General features: G+C 39.4%; 1 protein-coding gene across 11 annotated transcripts in view; it reads right to left on the reverse strand.

The window, feature by feature from the left end:
• Positions 1 to 25,665, reverse strand: part of LOC121081017 (aminopeptidase O (putative)) — a 204,851-nt gene that overhangs the window by 77,750 nt on the left and 101,436 nt on the right. For 3 of the 11 annotated variants that reach the window (XM_040579584.1, XM_040579583.1, XM_040579585.1), the window contains 4 exons: positions 24,968 to 25,011; positions 17,167 to 17,227; positions 2,324 to 2,386; positions 1,584 to 1,667 (listed from right to left, as the gene is read on the reverse strand). In XM_040579584.1, coding sequence (XP_040435518.1) covers positions 1,584 to 1,667; positions 2,324 to 2,386; positions 17,167 to 17,227; positions 24,968 to 25,011 — 252 coding nt within the window. Of the gene's footprint in view, positions 1 to 95; positions 1,390 to 1,583; positions 1,668 to 2,323; positions 2,387 to 17,166; positions 17,228 to 24,967; positions 25,012 to 25,665 lie in introns of those variants that run through there. The other 8 variants (XM_040579586.1, XM_040579590.1, XR_005825564.1 and 5 more) reach the window with 7 other exon arrangements.

A 25,665-nucleotide genomic window follows, 5' to 3' on the forward strand; every position in this document is an offset into this window, starting at 1 on the left:
TGGCAAACCTACATGCCAAAGTTCTCTCTCTTAAACCTTGGAGTGGTAGGAGAATACTCCCACCCCCACCCACCCCCAATGGAATTTTATGGGTGCAGAAGGGGTTTTGCACTGAGGAAGCTTTCTCCTACAAAAAGATGATGAGGGGTGTAATAGCATAAGGCACCTTTAAGCCTGCTGTTAAGATGTAGCAGGTGACCTACCCTTTACCATTTAAAAATTACCTTAAGATGCATGCAGACTGTGGCTTGTACTAGAGCTGTTTGTACCGTCAATGCATTTTGCTCACAAAGTCACATAATACATTTTTTTAACTTAAAAAATTCTTCTTCCTCTCAACATAAAATGATTGTAAATACAAATGCTACACATACATGCAAACAAACATTCACATATGGAAATACAAACAAAACCCGAATTATTTGATGCAACAGTTTATGCTACCTGTGTCATTCATGTCATTCTGAAGTACGACAACAACGTGACGTTTACCAGTTACAATGTAAAAGCAGTAGTGAATTTAAGGATGCTATCTGGTGTTTTTTACCTCACCATGGAGCTGGTAAATCACCCACACACAACAATGCACTTCATAGACGTTTGTCCTACACTGCAATGCCCATACTAAGGCAACACATCCCAGGAGTTGGCAGCCATGCTATCAGCAAGAATTTGGCTACAGAAACAGCAATGATTCATCACGGATTCTAGAAGTACTGTCGAAACACCAAAACAACACACTGCTATTTTAATCCTTTAAAGGTAACAAGGGTTTAAAAAAATAATTATAAGTCTGTTTGTAAAACCAAAGCAAGCAAAAAACCCCATAGTTCTAATAATGCATTTGGAAATTTACTTTTAGCCATTTTTTTTTTCTCCACAGGACAGAAAACAGCTATTTAGTAAAAGTCTCAGCTAATACTTACCTCTCTACACTGTGATTTAAATGGTCAACTCAACATTATAGAATAAATGTTTCACAACAGATAAAGCAAAAATCACCAGTATAAAAATAATTTAATTCAGGCTGTATTCAGTTTTAATGCTCCTCTGCAGCAATTTTAAAAATAACCATCTAGACACATTTCCATTAATCAAAATCGATATTGCAAATAGATGATTTTGAAACTCACCCTCTGAATAAAGTGCCAACCGCACTGTTAGAACACTTGTTTCAATATATGTATCACATCAATTCCCATATCCACCATGAAAACTGTTTCTCAGCTACCAGTATCCAAAAATCTGCAAACAGTGGTGCAGGTCCTGTCAGAAGCTCTCAAGTGCTATTGATTTCTCTCATGAAAGCACGCGACTTGTTTCCACCTCAGAATGTTCCATAATATGTACATAAATACAGAGAAACTTTTTCTCCTAAATTACAGACATCTGAAAAGATTATTAATTATTTTTCATCATAATTACACAGTGACATTGAAACTTTATTAGTAACACCCTTTACTATCACTTTGTTGACGACACTAGATGACATCTCTGTAGTGTTTAAGAGAGGTGTCACTGGAAAGCATTCTGGATCTGCTGCCCTTTATCCCATCACACAAACGTACATCGTGAACCCTTACCTTTTGGAAAACAACTTCATCCTGCTTCCTTTTCTTTTTCCCGCTTTTTCTGATCCTCTGGTTTGCCTGCATCCATTTTGTGACCTGGAGTTCAAAACCATAATGCTTTTTTTAGGAAGAAGATGCAACCTGAGTGCAGCTATTCAGCATTAGTAAGAAACTATAAACAGGCTCAAGACATTTTTCCATTGCTTCACTGGAAAGAGGAAAAGCACTTTTCCCGTCTGGAATGACTCGGTCTTAGGTAATCTGGTTAGTTACTTGTGCACGGTCAAAGTGTGAGGTGGTGTTCTCCATCTTAGCATATAAGGGTTTTCTGCACAAAGAATGAATTTGACGCCAGACCAGGCTGCCAAATGGAAAGTTATCACTGCGGTGTGCAGAAATCCTGGAGGAAATCTCTGCGCTTTGTCCCTTACACCTTCCATTTCAAGTCAGAGATTTATTTCCAGCCACCCACCCAAACGTTGTTCCAGGCAACCAACACCAAATTTAGATGGTGCGGTTATTATTGTTGAATAAAGTAATAGCACATGGAGGGGTTTTTGCCCACACAAATACTCTTATTCCTAATACAAAACCAACTACTTTTTTTTTTTTTTTTTTTTTTTTTTTTTTTTTTTTTAAAGCAAAAGCGCGGCAGGGGCGGGGAGCGGGTGTCAGGTGGGGAACTCGAGGAGCGGGTCTGCAAGGGAAAGAAGCGGGGGCAACGCAACAGCTGCGAAAGGTTTTCTCCTCACCTCGGCGCTGACTTGCTGGACGAGTGGACACTCCTGCCAGGTCTCACCCTCCTCCTGCAGAGGCTGCACGGGAGAGAGCGACGCTGAGGCGGGTCGGCCCGCGGGGAGCCCCCGCCGCGCTCCGGCGGCCACGGCACGGCACGGCACGGCACGGGGCCCGCTGCGGGAAGCCCGTCCCGCCCGCCGCCGCCCCCGGGGCCGCGCCCGTCCCGTCCCGTCCCGTCCGTCCCGTCCGTCCCGTCCCGCGCAGCCCTCGGTCGGAAATGAAACACCTCCGCGGGGTCCCCCGCCCCCGTGCTCCGGCCCCGGAGCCCCGCGGAGAGGAGGAGCCTGCCTTAAAGTCGTAAGGGCCGGCCGGCTGCGGGGCGGCCCCGCCGGGGCTTCCGCGCCTCCCCCAGTGCGGGCGCAGGCGGCAGGACACGGCACGGCAGGACACGGAACGGCACGGCACGGCACGGCTCTCCGCGCCCGGGAGGAGCAGGGCCCGGCCCGGGGAGGGGGACCCGCCGGGGGCGCTGCCCGCCCCGCCGCAGCTCTCGCCGGCCCGTCCCAACCCCGCTCCCGTGAAGCCTCCGGCTGTGGCAGGCGCTGTCCCGTTAGCCCTCCTACACCCGCTGAGCGGCTTCGCAGAGGGCGGCACGGCCTGGCTGCGGCTGCTTCCAGGGAAGTACCGCTGCCGCCCCAGCGCCGCAAGATCTCCCCCAGAGCTTGCTTGACATCCGAAGGATCCAGCTATTAAATTACCTCGGAGGGTCTGAAACGCATCTTAAAAGCAAGAACCAAAGCAGCTTTTTACCCCTATTACAGCACAGCAAGCCCTTTACCGAGGCCTCCGTTAAATGCTTTATTTATTCAACGGGAGGCTGCAGGCAGGTGACCCAATTCAGGCGCGGGCCTTCTGTGTCTGCCTGCGCCCCGCGAAGCACATCTTCAAACGCCGCCGCGACCAGAGAGGCCCAAGTAATGTCAGCCACGCAAAATTCGAACACTATAAATTCTTCGGTCAGGATTTTATTAAGTGCTTCATATTTAGCATTTAAAATGAGACAATAAAAGATACGACTGCATCACACTTGGTATAGTAAAAATAATGCTAGTAAGGTATTTTCACTATTTCAAAAATAATTGATACTCTGTGCTATAGATGACAATCCCCCGAAAGCTTCAAACGAAAAATCTGTGCTCTTGTAAAAAGAGTAAGGCTCATTAAAGCATGTATTTGAGCAAACCCTCCCACATACAAAACTGCACGCACTTTGCAAACAGATGTAAGTAAATAAAGGTAGGTCCAATTAGTGCATACTAAATCTTGACAGTATCCCTTTATCATGTAAAAACAAAGGAAAAAACCTCTCTCCTACCCTTTTTTTTTTTACTGCCACAACATCCTTCTTTCAAGATCAAAAGCTTCAGATCAAAGCCAAGATCAAACTCAATGCTTTAAATAGAAGCAACTTCACTATGAAGCATTACACAAAGAACTTCTTAATAAAGATATCACAGTAGAAAAATTTACTATAGATTTTTATTTCACACTCACAACAGGTCTACTTGAAACTGGTATCAACAACATATTTTCATTTTGTACAGCCACAACAGATTGTCTACTAAATGGTAATTCTCTAAGCTCCTGTAAATTGACTCTTGAACTGTGTGCATCTGAAATGAAGAAGCACAGAGCATTGTTCAAAGAGAATGAACAAGAATATAAACAAAAATTTACTTTAACAGCAAACACACACTAATGCAACTACCTAAACAATATTCTGCTCAATCAGTTAACAGATTAGATTGTGCATTCCCACAAAAGAAGTTATGGGAAATGCGGGGTCATAGCAACAATGAAACAATTTATACTTTAAATCCTTTATAGAACTAACTGCCACTCTGGTCAAATGCTTGGAGAAAGCTAGGGAAAAAAAGTTAGATGACACATTGCCTTTCAGCCCTGCAGACCCTGAGACCAATACGGGATGGAAATCCCTGAATATGCAAACGCATTGGGTGTTAAAACTCAGAGGTAGCTCCCGTTTTCCTGTTAGTAGCTGCACAGCAGTGAAGGAAACTCAACCGGAATTGTTGCTGAGTTTTTATAATGGTAATATACCTTGCGGAGCCAACACCTGGGGGTCCCTGGTGCTGGCTGCTGTGCAAATCATAACTTGAACACTCATCTGCTCTAAGATGACTGCACTGTAACATGGGGTAAGAGCCAGCAGGACCTTACAGACAGCCTGCCGAGGAAAGCAAGCAGTGAGGAGAACAGGGTGGGCCTAACAAGCGGTGGTCACAGCACAGCAGCTGTTAGTCAACTGTTAGTTCCACTTAAGTGATGGTTTGGTAAGATTTAGCTCATGGCCAGACTGGGAAGTTTTTCTGGGAAAACTGGGAGTGGAAGAGATGGCAGGCAAAAGGGGCGGGGGGGGCGGGGGCGAGAGCGGGAAGAGGAAAAGAGGAGGGGAGGGAGAAAAGATGTTTCTAACAACATTTTGTCTCCTACTGTATTCTTCCATACTCCAAAAGGAAGGAGCTAGCTTACACTAGATAAAATGGTGATGGCACACCCAATTTAAAGAGAGAACGACTGCATCACCCTCCATCAACAGTCCTGTTTGTTGTCCACGTAACACCAACTGCCATACTTTAATCCCTTCACAACAGACATTAAGAGATTAGCCCATCCTCCACATCCTTCTTGACTTAGGAAGCCTTCCTTCCAGAGATTGCTAATGGCACTGTCCTATGTAACACTTGGATCGGGAACAAGCATTTAAACATGTCAAAGCATGCTAGGATCCTTCATTCTTGCAGCAGCAGGATTAAACATAACCGAGTTTTGAAACAGAGGGGAGGAGGCAGCACTTTCTACCAGCTGGGCGAAGACAGGCCCAGTATCCTGGTATATAACTGAGGCAATGATTTACGCCAACTATTCTTCGGCTCAGACCAGATCCCATGCATACAATGAACTTTCAGAACGGTACACAGCCTAGAAAACAATAGCATATTTGTGCAACGGACAGCTGTTTCATTTTAAATTGAAACAGAAACTGGTTTATAATTGGTCAGGCTGTGATGGCTACTAATGGTATTTCATAACTCAATGAAAACTTAAAATCATGCACTTTTCCTTTGCGTAAGTTGTCTATAACTTCAGCTGGTCTGTGCTACTCTAATGCTAAAACACTCAACATTGATACAGTAAGCAGGCTGTTTTATCTAAGGTGAACACTGAATCAGTGCCCGTTTGTTGGCTTGCCAGCAGTCCTCAGATACTGGAAGGCAAAAAGAAAAAACTGAAAACGGAGAAATAAAAATATTTGCTATATTTCAGAAATTTCAGAATTTCAGAAAAGCTTCTGCAAAGCAGAGGAAATTGATATCTAATGCAGTCAAGTCATCTTTCACCCTTTCATTTCTAGCGATTTTATTTTCGTCTCAATTATGGAATTTTACACCATGTATACACACCCACATTTATATATTCAGATCTAAGAGGACATCAGCAAGCGCACAGAAAATTCTTAAGATTTTACCATCATGTCATGTTTTCTCCTAGAGGATGTAGCTAATTTCAGTGGTCTACAAATTGCCTTTTTGTACCTTCTTACACCCTCCCATGTAACATAAAACTAAAAAAAGGACTCCCCTCTAGTTTTGTTCTATGGTACTAGAGTGATACTGCCTACTTTTTAAGGCTGATGCCATCATCTCTGTGACATCAGTAAAGGATAACTAAAGGGACTACGATAAAATGCAAACACTTGTTTTCCTACTACACAGAAAATTTACAGGAAAAAAAGAACACTAGTTAAAAGTTGGGAAATTAACTTACCTGTAAACTGAGAATACAATGTACCCTCAGAGCAGTCTGACCTGAAAACTGCTTCAGCAGAAAAGACCTGGCTTAGAATCACTTGTAAAAACATTCAGAAAATGAAAATCCAGGAAAGTATTTTATCCAGTAGCTCACAGGGTGATTAATGACAGCTTGAAACATTTGACTGTATTCCCCAAGGGTGACAACTGCAAGGATTTTAAAACACTACTGTTATCAGAATTTGGTAGAGAGATTAAAGGAGGCAGTGGGCTACAACTGAAAATGGCAAGATGACTGGTGCATCTGCATTGCAAGAAGCAGTATATCAGTGGCAGATCAAAATTACTAAAAAAGAAATCCAGTCCAGAATGAGCTCTTGTAAGAACAGCAAGTCCTTCAACTGATTTTGTGCAGTTTTCATGGGGACAGCTTTATTCACTGAAATGGAAAGTTGTTCTGACATCAGCCGTATTTTGGGAAAGATGGTCATTTATACTGATACCATAAATCCAAATGTTCAGATTCCTCCAGGAGTCTCTGTGATAGTGTAAACATGCTCTTTTCAGATCAGCATGCTGTGTCTTACATTCTTCAACGTAACACCCCTACAGAGACATTATGTTCAAGTCAGACTTGCCCTTCCTGAAAATATCTGGACCACCAAGAAACAATAACTTTTAGGATGTACTTTCAGGTCATTGCAACATGACTCTCACATACTGTGGCAGGAATTTTTTTCTCAAAGTGGTAATGCAAATCATCCTTCCTATCTGTATTAGCAACCCTGCTTTGTGGGGAAAGTTCCTAGGTAAAGATGAATCACTGTAGCCACCCATTTAGTTCAAGATCAGATTCATAATCTGACAAAGGATCTCTGACTACAAGACCACAGGATCTCTAAATAATATGCTTTTTACTTATTGCTGAATAATAGTATGTAACATAGAATGATATATAACCATATTGCATTATATTATCTATATTATAGTATTTTTAGAGTATGCTAAAATGCTTATTTTTTTCTCTCCTGATTTCACCAGGTGCTTTCACTACTCTACAGGCGCCTCCCTGGAGCAACTGGAAAAGCAGATTCTTGTTTTGATATTTAGGCCTTTGTGCTTGAGAAGTATTCGCATGTGCTGCAACCTTTCAACACAATCCAGATTGCAAAGGACTGCACCTTCCTCCACCAGCAGCAAGAGAATATTTAAAAGACATAACACTTTTCAATACAATCATGTATGGAAATAAACCCTCAGATTTTGGGTTGGCCTAGCACTCTGTTCATTTAAAAGTAATTTGAATCCAGACATTTTGAACCTGGAGGACAAAAATAAGGGCTCAAGTTTCTTTGACATAATAGAAGCCTCTATAAAACTCAGTCTGGCTCCATGCAACACCAGCATCCTGGTAGGCAGTGGATAGGTGCTGGCTGGCAAACCACACAGGACTTTGAAAGTCCTTTGTTGTGTTTTTTGTTAGTTTGGTTGTTTGGGTGGGGTTTTTTTATATTTACAGAGAAAAAAAAGTCTGAAGATGGATACTGGACAGTCCTGCACCACTGATGTGACAAGCAGTGTTTCTCTTACAGTACAGAGACTCAAAGAAAATGAGGCAGACCTTATTTCTTGTTGAAGAAATAAAATATATCTTTCAGAGGTACTGACCTCTGTCTTACCGATCCCTTGAAGCAATCAAAAATCCTGCCAACAGCTCTAGCAAAGAAACATATTCAAGGCAAAAGTCTGTTAGCTCTCTGGCCATGAAATACTGCTAGCCCATATGCTAAGGATAACAACCATAAACCGAACCATTACTTTTACTGCTCACTTTTGTATTGACCAATAGCTTTGTCAGCCAATAGACTTTTCAAACCTGTCTCTCTCCAGACATCTTCATCTTGGCATTTAAGTTTCACAGTGGGCTTAGAAGGGAGTAGACAGAACAGTTAAAAGCATCCTGGAAAAACATCCCTTTCTTATGGAGATGAAAAGAGTTTTCGATGAATCACTTATTTCCTCCATGATTAAACAGGTGATCATCATCTACATCTTCAGTCTGACTATGATGCACTGCTAAATGAAAAGGGGATGGCTAAAGGTAATATAAACCAGGAAAGGTATTGACATCGTTCATGTCAGCTTCTGTGGAAGACAGTGAACTGTTGGAGAGGGAAAGACGACCATTACACAAATTTTGTTACTATCTGCTCTTTAGAAGTACTTCCGTAGCTCAGTGTTTTTGCGGAACATGTGAAAAAAGCATTGGGCTCAAAAGCAAGACCTTCCAACTCTAGCCAGCTGGAAACACAACAGCAGGATCTGAACCCTCGGGATCACTTCTGACTGGACCACTGCATGAATCGGCATGTCACAGTTGTTTGGGTCAGCATTACAGAGGGGTACACAGACTTCAGATACATGGTATGTGTTTATACACAGGCATGAAATACCTTTTTCCACATATTCACTCCTTCCAATCCCAATATGTCTTTCTAGAAGCATAGAAAACTGAGAAATTTTCCAGGAAGTAAAATGTGTGTTTCTTTTAAAAACCTTAGACCACTGGGGAGGGAAGGTGGCAACTTGTTCCCATCACAAAAAATTTTTACCTCTGCTGCATGCCCAACTCTCTATCCTTCTGCACTAAAAAAAAAAAATCAAATATTATTTCCTAAAGCAACATTTGACTTCTCATTATTTCATATCCTGTGTCCAGTGCACTAAAACTACTTAAAAGGGACTCCAAACTGGAGAGATTTCAGCCATTTCGAAGGATACTCTTTCCTAATTAATATAGAAAAGCTCATTTCTTGCGAGGTTGTACAAAATGGGGTTTATAACCATAGGACTTTATGGATTGCTTCCATTTGGGAAAGAAAACAGTGGGCAGGTTAAAAAATAATTGGTTGCTAATTTCTGTGCTTTTCTTTGGATGTTTCTACAAGCAGTGGATTAAAAAATCAGTGTTTACTGCTACGCAAGCCAGCCGTGTCCTTATTAGGCAAGCCTCAGTTCCAACATTTCTGTGTACAAGAGGCCCCATACTCCCTGTCTTTGCTGTTTCCACCCCTTACACATGTAGGTGGGAGAGTGGGAGCTTGGGAATGTGAACTTGATCCAGCATTGATCAGCCAGGCAGCAAACTGTTATTGTTCTTTAGATACCAAACATAACTCCTTTCTAGTAGAGATAAGCTCAACCATCCTGCACATAACTCAGCTTTTGTGTTCAGCAATGCAATTAACAGGATAAGGGAATGAAAATGACTACTTGAGATTTATTAAACTTAAAAGAGATTGTAATGAACAAATGTGTGGAATCCAGTCCACAGTTATTTCAGAAACGGAAGATTTGTTTCAAATGCACTTCAACTTCTTGAACAACCTGTTAGTCTTCATGAAGATTTACTATACTACTACTACTCTACCTGTAAGCTGGATGCATAAAATACTGAGAGGTAGCCTGAAGAAAAACAGAAAGACATTTGTGAAAATCTGTCTTTTGTCTGGAAAGGTAAGCCAGTTTTTAGCAGGTCGTTAAACTAAACCCAGTGAAGTATTCTCCTCAGCCTTAATGCAGACTCACAGTCCCAGCTGAGAATCTCAAAAGCATTTTTTTCTGAAATATTCAACTAATGGCTAAATTAAGACTCCTAAAATTCTTTTTAAAGCTTCACTTTTAGAAGTTAGAATGAGTCAGTGAAAGCCAATCCTTTCAAATATAATATTTAAAAATGAACATCTACATTCAACCTAGACATCAAGTTACTCAGTGCTATGTGGGTGTCTAACCTGAGGCAGCATGGTTTCCAATTTTAGAATTGTGATCATGCAGAAATTCCTAACAATGCTATTCTGATCTTGAATGTCTGTGGTTTTCTCCTAAGATCAGCAATCACATGCAATGCAGAAGAAACTTACCCCAAATCCTCCAAAACTATAATACTCCTCTAAGCCATGCCTGAACTTGAAGAACTTCGAAATAAATTTGGGTCCTTGCGGACATTTAATGATGTATCATTTTATATAAGTGATTTTCTTGAATTTCTGAACTGTTCAATAAGCAAAAATATACCACTACTGTGTCTCATTTAGCAGTATCTTAAGTATAATTTACAGGAAGGGCTACACAAATTACCAGGCCATTTTATCCAATAACCTTCTTTAGATCAACACAGGATCTATTTAAATAATAACAGACCTTATAGTGTATTTTATAATTTGCTACAAATGAAGTTAACAAATTCTCCATGTACTATGGTGTCTCTAGAAAGACTTTCAGATGGATAGTCTTTATCTAAAACGTCTTTCAAAGAGTTAACAACACAGAGAGAAAGTCTGTGCAATCTGTCTTGATTTGTTTCTCTTCATGATTCTTCTGACATTTATGTGCAGTGCAGTACTATACACATTGCCTGATTACATTGGTATATTTTCCAAAATCTCATCTTCTCTTCCAAGAAAATGGGATGCAATGTTGTCAGTACTACTACTAATTTCAGAAAAAACACAGCACTAATAATTCATTTTCAAAAACTTTTTTCTTATTGTGCTTGTTATCATTAAAGGAGACAATAATCCATTTATATTGTTGACCTATGCTCATTTAAATTTTTAAGGACTCGGGAAATATTTTTCCATCTTTCAGACTGCAAGCTTGCTAATACTACAACAAATACCATTTTTCTTGAGGGAAAATACCTATTCTTCGAAGTATGCTTTTCAGGTAATGAATACCTTTCTTAAACCAGCAGATACACTTTCTTCAGATTATTTCTCAGATATGAACTCAAGAGAATTCAACTATTAAATCAGTTATATTCTCTGCATTGATGTTAAAATACAAAAGTCTACATGTTCAGATAAAAAAACAACGAAGGGTAAGTAGCAAACTTCAGTATTGGAGCAGCAACATATTATTCTTGTGACTAATACTTAATACCAACTTTGCAATTAATCTAACAGAGTTACTGTTAAATTTACTTAATAAAGTAAGAAAATTATACCTCTTCATACCTCCCTCTCATTTTTTTTCCCCAAAACACAAGCTTGAGTAAGATTTTCCTACTTAACAGGTCATTTGCACTGCCAATGCCTAAAAATTTACTGTACACTTCAACAAACAACAAGGATTTCCGTTGTTTACTCTCTGTGTGGTACTATCCACTAATATGCAGGTATTATGTACATCCAGACAGAAAAATTTCAAGATAAGGTAGGACTAGCAATTACAAGAAATATTAAGTGTTAACATAACATAATATTAATTTAACATAAATTAAGTGAAGACTTCAGTTATACTCTGATCCAATTAGAGTGATTCTTCTGCTGGAAAAATTTTCTAGTACCCTCTGTAAAACTTGGGTGAACAACTGCTAAAGATAATTCAGAAATTTAGTAAGAGGACTCTTAAAAAAGACTTGAATGTGACTGTTAGTAAGAGACCATAACTGCTACCCTGTGATGCATTCTCTCCCTTCATCTGTATTTTTGTCTTAATAAAAGGAAACAGGAAATGTATAAAACTTGTAACTAGGGAGAAAGCCAGGAACGTTCTCAACAAACTGTTCTATCAGAAATCATACTAAGTACTTCAGCTGCTGCTGTAACGTCCTCCTAAAATTTATGAAACCATAGAAATGTTACTTGCATTGATTCAGAACCCTTTACAAATTATATTTCAGTTCAAATTTTTTTAATAATTATCCTGTGAGTTTCCTTTCCAATCTATTTCTTCTTCAAGTAGCACAATCCCAGAGCCAGTCATATACAAACAAAAATACTATGAATAAATGAATATTCTCCACTGGAAGATTTCTTTTAACTGTGTACTTCCAGAAATGTAGATTATTTATACATAATATTAGTAGACAGAGCTTAAACTACTCCTTTCCCACAGTAACAAGAAGCAGTACAGAGAGGAAAAAATAAGAATTATTTTTAAATAGCAAAATTCCTAGTATTGTAACAGGAGGCTGTACTCCAACGTTCATTCAGAATAAGAAAGCATGGAGTAGCATTCTTGCAATAAACAGTATGAACTGTACATACCCTGACATACCTGTCGGCAGTACTTACTTTAATCAGGAAATACTGTTTAAGGTAGAGCAGTGGATAAGAATTAAGCTTTAACAGAAGGATAAAGTAGCAAAAGGGACTAGGAGAGGGAGACAGCAGTGCTATCACCTCTTGCAATTTTTTCATAATTTTGAGAGGATGTTTGGTGTGTTTATCCTAGTGCCTGCAATTATGTGATCACGTAAGACTTGTAGAGTACACTGTTATATTTGTTGGAAACTAAAAATCATGAAGGAGTAGGCCAACTACCCCTTTTTTTTCTTTTCTTTTTTTTTTTCTCCCTTTCTTTTTTAACTGAAGAATGAACCTGGAGAAGATTCGTTTTCCTAACACAAGTTAACAAATGAAATACACAGCAAGGAACATTCAAGATAGCAAGTTTACCAGTAAATAATAGTATGTTATGAAACAATGCAGTTTCAGAGGCAAAAGAAAAGGTGGTGAAACTGGAATGAGTTAAAAAATACATGTAGGGGTTCGTGAGATGCAGAGACTAATGTTTATTGGTCTACTCAATTAAGAGTGTTACAACTCTGTTGTAACAGTTCAAAATGGGGAAAGACTCAGCATTTTTTAAAAAAGGTTAATTATCTAGGGTAGAATAAGAAATTCAGGTGAGAATAACTGGGCAATATAACAGAAAGACAAGTCTGTGCAGAAATGAGACAATCTTCCTCAAGAAACATAAGGTCTTTCAGTCTATAATTAAACATTACATAGACTGAAAGACACAATAGAAACTGTACATAAGAGAACAAATCATCAGCAGTAGGGATGAAGTGGACTTAAATGATTTCATAGGTGTTTTCTAGCTTTAGATCCTGTTTTGTTCCTCTGATTCTACTCCTTGCCAGCTTCACTCATTGAGTAAAGTTAGTGATGTTAAGTCATCACTGCTTGCACATGATGAAAAGTTGCTATAATGAAGATTACTTGATTTGATAAAATATATTTTCAGCAACACAATATGCTTCACCCTATTTAACACCACCATGACATGTTCCCAGAGAAAAATCCTCATGAAAGCTTGTATTTCAGAAATGCTTGCTTTTTATCTCTTCTGTTCCTTTTTGTTTTGCTTGTGAGAAAACCTTCCTGCACAGCAAGCCTGAAGACAACCACTGTGCTGTGGCACTCTTCCATGTAAGAAAGAATTGGCCAGGCATTACCACACACCCTTTTCATAACATTAACCTTTACAAAGATGCCATGGAAAAACCCACAGTAACTATAAAATACAAAAATTCTCATATGGGATAGATATAAAGGAACCACATTCTAACTCAATTTTCAGAATAGACAGCATGATGTGTATTTCCCAGTCCCATTACTTAAGACAGTCTCTCCAGTAAGGAAGCTTCCTTTCCAAATGCAGTGAAGTCTCAGAGAGTATTTGTAAATTTGAGAAATGTTTAAATTATCAGTCAAGTAATTTCTCATACATATGCACTAAAGCACTAAGAAATACCTCTAAGAGTAGCTGCTGCAGAATGAAGAGTGACTAACTGTCGTGTTACAGGATTCCATTTACTATGTCCGTAAAATAAGAGTGGTAAAAGTTGCTGATTTCTATGTAGGGCACAGGGTGCTGCTTCTTTGCCTTTGGGACATCTTTGGATTCACCAGCTGCTTTTCAGTTGCTCCAGAACTCAAGAAAGACAGTCAGCTGCAGCAGACACTGTCCCTCACACTGCTCACACTGCCTGACTGGCTGGCTCCACTGTATGACTTTGCCCAAAGGAACTGTCAGAAACCTTCCTCTACACACACCCTAGCCCACTCACCTGGCGACACGTGAGAGAGAGTAGGTCTGTTCTGTGGCGTTCCTGGGTTGCTATTTATGATGCAAGTAGTTCACCTGCATGTAAGAAAGTGGTCTACGTGCCTTCACACAGATTCGTTGTACTAGCCAAGTCAATAGTTTGCTGAAATAAAGATAATCTAAATACTTCTAAAGGGGGTTTCAGTATCAGCTCCTGTACAGCGCACGAGTACATCTATACTTCTGTAGTCAGTAAATACAGTCATATTTAGATTATAGATACAAACATATTGAGAGCTCCTAAGCAACCTCTACAGTTTTAGTCAGGAATAAGGGCTCCCCAAAGGATTTAATAAAGCAAAAATGAAATAAAGTTTCCTATTCACTGAATTACAACAACTACAGTTGGAAATTAGCTCCCTAAGGCAACAAGGGTAAATCAGCAAAACTGTTCTTGAGGGAAGAGGTCAGCATGCTGAAGCTCAGAAGCAGAATACTAAATCAGCACCATTCCTGCTCACGTTTCTACAGAACAGGCAAACTACCAGGGAAATCTCTAGTCTTTAAGAAAATTCACAATGATCTATCAACAAGCCACTTGGGTGTGGAAATATTTTTGATACATGTTTTGCTTACACAATCAATAGATACTTGCAGGGCATAATGAAACTATTCACTGTTCATTCTGATCAACTTATGGTAGTCAGGAAAACAGAGTTCAGTTTTCATCAGAATCAAAACAATTTTCAATGTTTTTGTCTGCTCCCATCTACCTTATTTGTGATTTTTAGAGTTGATTGTGGGATACTAATAAGGCACATCCTTAAAGAGATATGTGTAAGTATGATGCCAGAAAACTCTTCCATCTCAGACAGACAGCATCTTACAACTACAGCTGTGCAACACCAATTTCTCCCCTATGCCAGCTGTTCTACAATGTATTGAATTTTTTATCAGGAACAAAACCTTGTTCAAAACATAGCATAAAATCAAGGCTGCTTTTCAAGAAATGACTGAACATCAAGATGCACAATGATATTTACTGTCCTGTCCTTTTCTCTCTTCCAATTAAAGCTAATTATAGTTTCAGCAATTTTATAGAAAAAACCCCAAACTCCACCTTGATTTTGTAGTGTCTTCAAATATTAGTCTTTGAACATTTTGATTTCAGGATAAAACTTCCCAAGGAACCTTGTACAGCATGCAGAGAACAATGGACATGCACACCTCTAAAGCTGTCAAGGGAAGAGCTCAACCACAGCGTCTGGGTACAGCTCAAGTTCAGTGACCACTGCTTACTCTGTTGAGCTCTCCACCTACTTTGACAATTCTACCCACAACTATACTAACTCCTCAGAGCCTCATCCATGCTGTCTCAGTACTTTCACTTTTGCCCATGCGAACCAGGACTTACTCTAACCCTTCAAAGTGTGGTGGTTTTTTCAGATGCTAATGCAAATTGGAAACAAATGCAAGCACTGCGTAAGCACTAGAGTCTGTACTGAGAACATCTTTACTGGCGACACGGACAGTGGGATCAAGTGCACCTTCAACAAGTTTGCCGACAACACCAAGCTGTGTGGTGCAGTCAACATGCTGGAGGGAAGCGATGCCATTCAGAGGACCCTTGGCAGGCTGGGGAGCTGGGCCCATGCAAACCTCATGAAGTTGGACAAGGCCAAGTGCAAGGTCCTGCACCTGCGCTGCACCAGTCCCCAGAACCAATATGGCCTGGGCAGAGAATGGATTGGGAGCAGCCCTGAGGAGAAGGCCCTGGGGATGCTGGTGATGAAAAGTTCAACATGAGCTGGCAACACGCGCTTGCAGCCCAGAAAGCCAACTGTATCCTGGGCTGCATCAAAAGAAGCGTGGCCAGCAGGTCGAGGGAGGTGATTCTCCCACTCTGCTCTGCACTGGTGAGACCCCTCCTGGAGCACTGCGTTCAGGTCTGGGGTCCCCAGCATAAGAAGCACGTGGGCCTGTTGCAACAAGTCCAGAAAGAAGTGGGCCATGAAGATGATCAGCGGCTGGAGCACCTCTCCTATGAAGACAGGCTGAGAGAGTTGGGGTTGCTCAGCCTGGAGAAGAGAAGGCTCTGGGCAGACCTTATAGTATACTTGCAGGGGGCTTATAAGAAAGATGGGGACAGACTTTTCAGTAGGGCCTGCAGTGACAGGGCAAGGGGTAACAGCTTTAAACTGGAAGAGGGTGGGTTTAGATTAGATGTTAGGAGGAAATTGTTCACTGTGAGGGTGGTGAGGCACTGGCACAGGTTGCTCAGAGAAGCTGTGGCTGCCCCATCCCTGGAAGTGTTCAAGGCCAGGCTGGATGGGGCTTTGAGCAACATGGTCTAGTGGAAGGTGTCCCTGCCCATGGCAGGGGGGTTGGAACTAGATGATTTTTAATGTCCCTTCCAACCCAAACTATTCTATGATTCTATACATCCCAAGCAACCTAGGAGATGCCAAATTAGGGGAAATCAGTTAGAAATTGAGCCCCAAGTATATAATAATAACTTCATTTGTGTCAAAGTGTTTTTCAGGATGATTTATACAGGGGTATCTTCATCAGTTAATGTCAATTTTTGACCAAAACATATAATTGCAGCCTCCACATAGCACAGACACAACTAAGCATTTTCACTTCACAGAATTTAAAACGTTCATATGAAAACTTTTACTATTAAAAGCAGAAAATAGTGCTCAGTCTCAACTGCAACAAAGCTGGAACACCAATGTAACATGTTACCCATGCAGCAGATTCATGAGCAAGTCACAATATTCACAAAATATCAAAGTACAAATAATTTAACATTTAGTTACTGCTGTCAGTATGGCTTTCCAGTAATTCACATACTGACAACTGTGAACAACGCTGCTTACATTTAGTAGAGTCCACCACTATATTGTAAAGCATACTTCCATGTGACTACAGTATTAATAAGCAATAGAATAAGTTTTGTAAGATTTGCCCTTTTACAGGTTTGTTGAGACAATGGTAGAAGCAAAAACCTGCAAACAATAAAAGCTAAACCCATATAAAGATGTGGAAAACAGTCATCGTCAAAACTGTTTATTTAAAACCATACCATTTATAAGGTCAGGTAATTATTTAAATAACATATAATGTAGTGAGAAATACAAGACTGCAGAAGGAACTGGGAACTAGTAGTTTGCGTTTACCTTTGGTATTCCGGGAGTGTCAAGCCAATTCTGGATGATACTTTCTACAGTTAACCCAGATCTTAAAAATAAATAAAAAATTTAAAAATAAATTAGAAGGCACACAAAAAACCACCAATTTTTCCACATAAAAATTAACCTTTAGAAGCTGAACAAAACCCTGAAATCCAAGTACTGGTTGTAGTGCAGTGGTACTACATTCTTGGTTTTTTTTAATGAATCATCAGAGGTGATATAAGCAAATCGAAAACAGATTACGTTTTGTGTGCTTAAAACTCAAATGATAAATTCAGTGCTTATGAGGATTGACAAAGAAAGTGTAAGACAGTAAAATGCATTTATGAAACATGTAAAGGATGAACAGATGCCCCACTTATTGAGTGCATCTTTGTTTCTTTACAGAAAAAAAAATCAACCCCCAAGTAAATTTAGCTGCAGACATTCATACCCAATATTTTATTTCAGAAGCAGCTTAAATGTAAATATAAAATACTAAAGAAAATGAAACTAAATACAACTTCCTTAAACTTTTTGTTCTTAAAAGGCACTGATGGCTATTAATCCTCAAAGTCACCAAGTATCTAATACATGTTAGTTTCATCTTTTACGCACTTTCTTTATATCCTGATAATATTCACAGTAAAGTCACAGAATAGTCTGCAGCCCCGACAAAAGGAACAGTTTTTCATGATCAAGATGTGTGGGACTGAAATAACTACAGGCACAAGTATTTGCAAATTCAGTTCTATTTCCTCTTTTACTTTGTAAGCAGCTTCTGTTGCATTTACTTCAACTCTGGTTGAAGTCTTCCCAACTTGCAGGGAAGCCAATTAAAAAAAAAAAAAATTTAAAAAGTCACACTGTCCTTGCAGGATGCCAGTACTGAAAAAAGGAACTTGACGGTAAACGTTCTAAGAAGTGGAACAGATGTGCATGGTAATGCCTCGGGAAGACTCATTCTAATACTTGTAGCTACCTTCACATGTGTAATCTAGACACATAACCAAACCAGCATTCATGGAAAGAACACCCATTTCAAAGCTCTGAAACAGGAAGGTAAGCAACCCAATACAATTTTTATTTGAATTACGTAACATAGAAGTTGCCTTTTTTCCCCCCAACCCCTGACAAATTTGTACTCAAAAGTCTGACCCTAAAGGAGGTTGATTTATGGACTGTACCAGTGACTAAGAAGGATTTTTAATGAATACATCAGTCATTTTTACTGAACCATTTTTAAACACCTTTAAATACTACCTTTCACTACGCCAATGGGAGAGAGATCAATCACTGTTATGCCAGACATGCAAATGGGAAAACTAAGGCTTAGAGAGCTTATGGAGTCTCCAAAGTATATGTTAGTGGATGACCGTGGAACACAGAGTAAAAATTTCTCTGTGTTTATTGATCATAGTTATTACATTTACTTAACTTACTTTAGTTTTATTTGGAATGACCAGCGATTTAAATTACTAATATTAACAGATGTACCAACAGCACTTTTCCAGACATGGCTTACATCCTGAGTTAGATATTCTTATCCTTGTTGAATCCATGATGAAAAATCCACCCTCCATCTCCAAGCAGAACTATGTGCTAGCATTCCTTTGAGGTAGAATTAACAGCTACAGCCTCTACTCTACAACACTGTGGTGGGAGATCTGCCATCCCTACTTACACTGAGCAGTATTCTGGAGGAAGTCTATTAGTGAGCAGGTCTACCTAAGAGAAAAAAATGCTGCCAATGTGAGTTAGGGGTGGGAGAATCTGATCAAAATAGAGTCAGGCTTCTTACTGAGCAATTGTTCAAAAGTGTATGCAAGAAACAAGTAATCCATTCAATAAGCTTGTCCAACATACATAGGGATTTTGTAACAAAGACAAAAAACAGACTCCAAGTGCCTTAAATATAAGAAAGTCTTGCCTTACAGTGGTGCCTTATGTCATTCAGCTACTAAGATATGCTTGCATACACAGGTTATAGCATCATACTGAAAATTAGAAGAAGCTACAAATTAAACAAAAAGAACATTCAAATTACAATGACAATAAAGCCATTTATACATGCTTTCATTTTCTATTAATAGTTTTCTTCAGCTTTTGATCAGTTACATCTTGTAGTGCAGGACAAGGAGCCTTCATGCAGAAACAGCTCTGGTCTGTTTGCCGCTGGTAATGTATTACGATAGCTCAGGTAATTTATGTCTAAACTTCACTTCAACAGTGTCTTTATAAGAAAGAGATGACATACCAGCCTGGCTGAGATGACTTTAAAAGTCCCAGAAGGAAGAACAATTCCCATAGAGAAAAAGAAAACTTCCTAATCACTAAATGTGAAGTGTCAGAGCACTTCCTGTAACATTACGAGATCACAGACTATCACAGACAAACAAAAATTTCCCTCTGATCATCTTGTTCAAATGATTGCAGCAGTCAAACAGAAGCATTTCTACATGGCCAGGATTATGAATTTTCAGGAAACGCTGCATGTCTGATCACTATATATATGTGTGTATATAAATATGTGTGTGTATATATATATATATATATATATATATATGTAACTGAACATGTATGTCACGTTTTTAATGTGTTCTACATTCAAATGAATTACTAAGCATCCAGATTTGGTCAGCTCTTAGTAACACCTTGTTATTTGTGCAAAGTTATTATATTTAGAGCATTTGATTGCTGTATTTTTCAGGCTTATATTTAGCTTCACCGTACCACAGTGCTCTAAAAATTGGTGTCTATTCTAAGTTAGTTAGCTGAGTCCATTCCACAGGGAATGTAGAGAAAGGGTATTTCCCAACAGTAAGCCAATTCACCTCCTCAGGATGACTTTTTTCTGGAGTTCTTATTTCTTGTCTGTTTACTACAGGAAAGCACATACAGGACTAACTGAAAACCGGACACACAAATTTTGCATAGTCAAGGGTAGATCAGGTGGATCATTCCATTTATTCTGCCTCAAGCAGAATAATCAGAGTAACATTTTTTTTTTGTTATTGCATCAATCAAAACCAATACATCTCAGTGTTCCAATGCTAGCAGCTAGGAAAAAACACCCTTACTTGTGCATTTAATTTGTTTTACTTAGGGATAAGAACCACAGTCTTACAATTCCAGTTTGTCCTTCCCTACCCCTGCCCCCTGAAACTAAACTTTAAGTGTGAGATTTCCTCAGAAAAGAAAAAATATCTATGCAAATAACCTATGCTACATTTGCTGTGTATAGCCTTTTTTTAATATACCCTCTATTTCTTTTAAAGCCAACAACAGGTCATTTCAAAACACTGGCTTTGAAATGGGCTTAGGCCAGTGAAGGGAATTGCACTGTTTTGACACCATACTAATTCAGGCAGAAACACCACTAGTAAGTTGCTCATCTTCTCAAAGGCAAAGACAAAACACTACTATTTCTTTGCCTGCAGCACCCTCAGTTTCAGGTAAACACCGGTCATGTGCCTATATGTAGTCCTCTTTGTACTTGCACACACCTTTTTTTTCTTTTTTCTTTCCAACTTAAGACATTCTTGTTGGCACCCATCAAAAAAAGCAATTTGTTTTAGCAGTTGACAGCCATTCCCTCTTTCCCTCCCAGTCTATTAGTAATATGCAGGCTATCGCAAAGATAGACTGACTGTGTTGAGAGTCAATAGGGAACTGTGAAGTCCTTGGAAAGGCTTCCATGAACTTATTGGTCTTCAGATCAAGTCCCCAAAATAGATCACAAACAGACTGCTATGTCAAAATAAATGTCCTAGAGAAAGGACACAGGGCCTGATATTTCTAGGGGCTGCAGTTCAGTAAAGCATCCATATTCAGAAACGCACTTTCCACCTGCTCATGTTGCAATTAAGCAGCTGTAAGGACTTAAATCTGGTGTGTGTGTGTTTTTCTGAATGGCCTTCTGCTTAAGGCACTGTATTGGACTGTGAGATCTGAGTTCAGTTGACTGGCACTATTAACAGAACTCTTAGAAGGCTGGGCAGGCTCTTCATTAGCTTTGTACTACAGTTCCGTCCTGTAAAATGAGAATGCAGTTACATCCATTATCTTATCCCTTGTCTGTTTGTTTAGACAATAAGCTGATCAGCCTAGGAATGATCACCTAACGTGCATATGTACTGTTCATGGCAAGATTCAATGCTTCAGAGCCATGTCTGTAAAATACTAACATTAATGATAATTTGAAAATTAGCACTGTCAAAGATGTCTATATATCGTTTTCATTGCACAAGGCTCCAAGGCACTCTACAAACTAACACAAACCTACTTAATTCCTCAATCAAGAAGAAACCACTTTTAGAATAAGATGTTGCAGCAAATGAACAGTGCACATGAACATATGCAATTTTTTTTCTTTTTTTTTTTTTCTTTATAAAAAGGATTAAGTCTGCTATATCCAACTAAAAATACTTCAATAAGCATATCTGCTTCATCTGGATATACACATTCGTCACATCAGTCATTTTCAAAGTAAGCCACTCCAGCTAAATACGGAGGCATAGTTAGAGCAAATCAAGTAGTAGTGCCTGATGAGTGATTCTGTCAGCTAGCCATAGCTTCCTGCAGATAAGATTTCCTTTGGGTTTTGTCCAGCATATACATTCTGGCTTAAAAAAAAATGCAGGAATCAAAACCACTGGGAAAAAATGTTTGCCAGTGATCTGCTTTGGGAGTTAGGTGCCTACCAGCTGTTTGTCTCAATCAACATCACATCCGTGACAATGTGAGTAACAAAGAAAGCAAATATGAAAGAGACATATACCTCTATAGCTGCATAGTTTGAAGCTGCAGCATTACTTTCACACTGATTTAGTACTTAACTGACAGTTTATGAAGACATCCAACATGGTTAGTAAGCCTCGGTAATTAACAGTACAAATAGAAGAGCTGTAACGCAAGCCTTCCTTTGTCTATCGTGTAGTATTAAAACCATAGCTTTATTAGTACACTTATTTATTTTATTGAGTGCAATTAAATAAAAAAGAATACTATCAGAAAACCCCAAAGAACAGGACTGACCTGCTCAAAAAAATCTGCAGTTGTAAAGAGCACAAACAGATGCAACTCTGATTTATCTGAGGCTGGCAAAACTCACCCTATATTACACAGACTTAAAAACACGAGTCTTTGCAGTGCTCACATGTTGGGCAGATGTGGAGAGAATCAGTTTACAGCAAAGACTATGGGTTTAAGCCTCGAGGAGAACAGAGCCACTGGGAGTTTTATCAGGTCTAGTGCACTGTGACATACAGACACATACGAGGCTTTTTTGTTGTTGTTTGGTTTAGGTTTGGGTTTTTTTTAATATAGGGAAGTTCCAAATTATAGATCAGGAAATAAGATGCCTCAGACAGGTGGGAAGTATTGTAGATTTTCTAAAGAAAGGCCAAGATAATGTAAGACTATAGCCAGTGAATGTTATATTTTAAAGGGCTTTGAATAACAGAGGATAATGATAGGTATTTGCTTGTCCTTCTTGCCGTTAGCCCTTCACATACAGAAATAATGTTTCTTAAGGGCAAGTCAGGAAATTCTAAAGGACCAGAAGGTAGTGCTAGGCCTGTCTGGTGTCCGTATTCAGCCTCTGTCTCCAGAAACAGGAGGATCCTGCCTTGCAGAATGGATTCCTACAGCTAACATGCCATTAATACTGAGTCAGTGCAGCAAGTGAAGTAGCCCTATAAACCAGGCATTTAATCACCCTCTGAGTACAGAAAGCAGCAAAAAACAATGACTGCCACTTAAGAAGTAAAGTCCACATCCATCTTGGCACTGCTTATCACTGTGAATTACTAAAAAATCTCCTGCAACTAAAAACTAAAGGAATTAAGTACTCAAAGAGTGAGAATCTTAGATATAGTCTGCTGTATCCAATAGCAGAAAGCTAATGTTGTATTATTGTGATGTCATACTTACAGAAAAATTCCACACTGTTGTATGATGGCTTTCTGTAAATATTAATCCAATTCTCATGACTGAAGTCTCCCATAAGCCAAATTCTACACCTAGCTACAGTAGTTTGCCTTTGTTACCACAGCTGAGGGCAGAATTTGTCTTGATTCCCTACTAATAATTTTTTTCTTCCTTTTTTTTTTTTCATTATTAAGTCCAGCCTCCATTACAAACTTCAGTATTTTAGAATACTTAATATTTTTCAAGTAAGAAGCATTGAGTTTAACCATTAAAATTTTACTTGACAGAACTGCACAAGTCTGGGAGGTTTTGTGTACTATGAAGAATTTTGTTGCTCTCATCTTAAAATGCACTTCATTCCTAAAACAAATTTTGTGCAAAAAAATCACTCAACAGCAGATGATCTCTAAAAATATTCCAGTTTTATCCTTCCTCCCTTTGTTTTTACCTCAGGCTAGTATTTCTGTACTAACAACAGAATACATTCAAGAATGAAAAAACGTCTTTGTAGCAGATAAGAAATAAAGGCTTTCTGTATATCCAGATTTTCTATGATTCTTGGCATTGCTATTGATATTTGCACCCAAAGTAATTTTGGCAGTAGGTAAGTTCAGATATGCTATATGTCTGATTGTAAAATGAATTACCACAGATCTAAAATTATGTTCATACACTCTGTGTGATGCAAGAAATACTTCTTTTTGCATTAGTTGGAAGTTTAAACATTTTGGCATGTTTCTAGGCAGAAAAAAATCATATGCTTATTCAAATAACATTTTGCATTGGGACTGGACTACAGAGAAACACAAATAAAAAAAGGAAGGAAAACAGATTCCATTAACAAATCAATATATAATCATGCCATTAAATGAAACACTTTCCCATATTCCATTTAATATTCCTGATTATATTTGGGCTGGAAAGCCGTACCTAATGATACAAACAAAGTATCATCTTATGGTACATCACTGGAAAATGTAACACCACTGAGACTAAACTCACGATGCCACAAAACACATTATCTCAATGACAACTAGCTTCTCTGTCCCTCACACCCTAAGAACAGAAGTATTTCACTAAAAACCCCAATACATTTGACTTCTATGAATATCTTCTTTTTTCTCAAACTGCTCACTCAGATTTATGAAGACTTGGGGAATCCTACTCCCTAAAATTGCATTTTTCAGGTGAATACATTATTTTTAACAATTATAATATGCAAAGCTCCACTACAAAAAAAACTGTGTTTGTAGCACAGTCTGTAGTAGCACAGAACAAACCAACAGATAATCAGGTATAGATTCAAAGCTCTGCTAAGGACTAAATGTATCATCTTCAACCAGTCACAGTTACATGTAGGAGGATTTTGAAGGACATGTCAGGCAATTAACACTGGATTTCCATGAGTATTTTCCATCCTTCCCTGTTTGGCACATTGTATGACAGGGAGGGGATGGTACCAGACTAGCGCTTGAGAAAAAAATTCATCTTCTCCAGTTTCCCAGATCCACAACAAAGCTCTGGCCTCCTTGCCCTAAGGTGCCATGTGCTGAATGCAGCTGACAGGAGAATCACAGATTAATTTGAGCCTGCAGCTGTGCCTGGCACTTCACATCACATAGTGAGCACAGGGACCCCACTGGTGCCCTAACATGCAAGCTAGAGGCACTGCTTGGGGATGGAGCATGGGGTAGGTCTCATATTTTTTGTGTATGTATGTATGTATGAGAATTTTCAGAGAAAGATACACACGCACACTTGAAAAAAACAAGCAGAAAAGTATTAAAGAAATCCTACTATTTCTGGATAGCAAGGCTGATACTTAAATTTCATTTCTACTTTATTCTTTGATTTTTCTAGCCTGGTTCTCACTTACTTCTGTTGTTCAGGGATGTCTTCCAACAACATACAAAGAAAATCCTGGAAAACAAAGAACCAGCATTAGTATGATTATGAAGACAACGGTCTGAATTGCTAGTGAGCAGTTTAAAGACTGCTGGTAACAGAATGATAATAAAGAAGTTTCTATCATAGAATGGTTTCTGTTGGAAGGGACATTAAAGATCATCTAGTTCCAAGCCCCCTGCCATGGACATGAGCCACCAGAACAGGTTGCTCACAGCCCCATCCAGCCTGGCCTTGAACACTTCCAGGGATGGGGCAGCCACAGCTTCTCTGAGCAACCTGTGCCAGTGCCTCACCACCCTCACAGTGAACAATTTCCTCCTAACATCTAATCTAAACCCACCCTCTTCCAGTTTAAAGCTGTTACCCCTTGCCCTGTCACTGCAGGCCCTACTGAAAAGTCTGTCCCCATCTTTCTTATAAGCCCCCTGCAAGTATACTATAAGGTCTGCCCAGAGCCTTCTCTTCTCCAGGCTGAACAACCCCAACTCTCTCAGCCTGTCTTCATAGGAGAGGTGCTCCAGCCGCTGATCATCTTCATGGCCCACTTCTTTCTGGACTTGTTGCAACAGGCCCACGTGCTTCTTATGCTGGGGACCCCAGACCTGAACGCAGTGCTCCAGGAGGGGTCTCACCAGTGCAGAGCAGAGTGGGAGAATCACCTCCCTC

Source organism: Falco naumanni, chromosome Z, assembly GCF_017639655.2.
Source record: "Falco naumanni isolate bFalNau1 chromosome Z, bFalNau1.pat, whole genome shotgun sequence".
NCBI lineage: Eukaryota > Metazoa > Chordata > Aves > Falconiformes > Falconidae > Falco > Falco naumanni.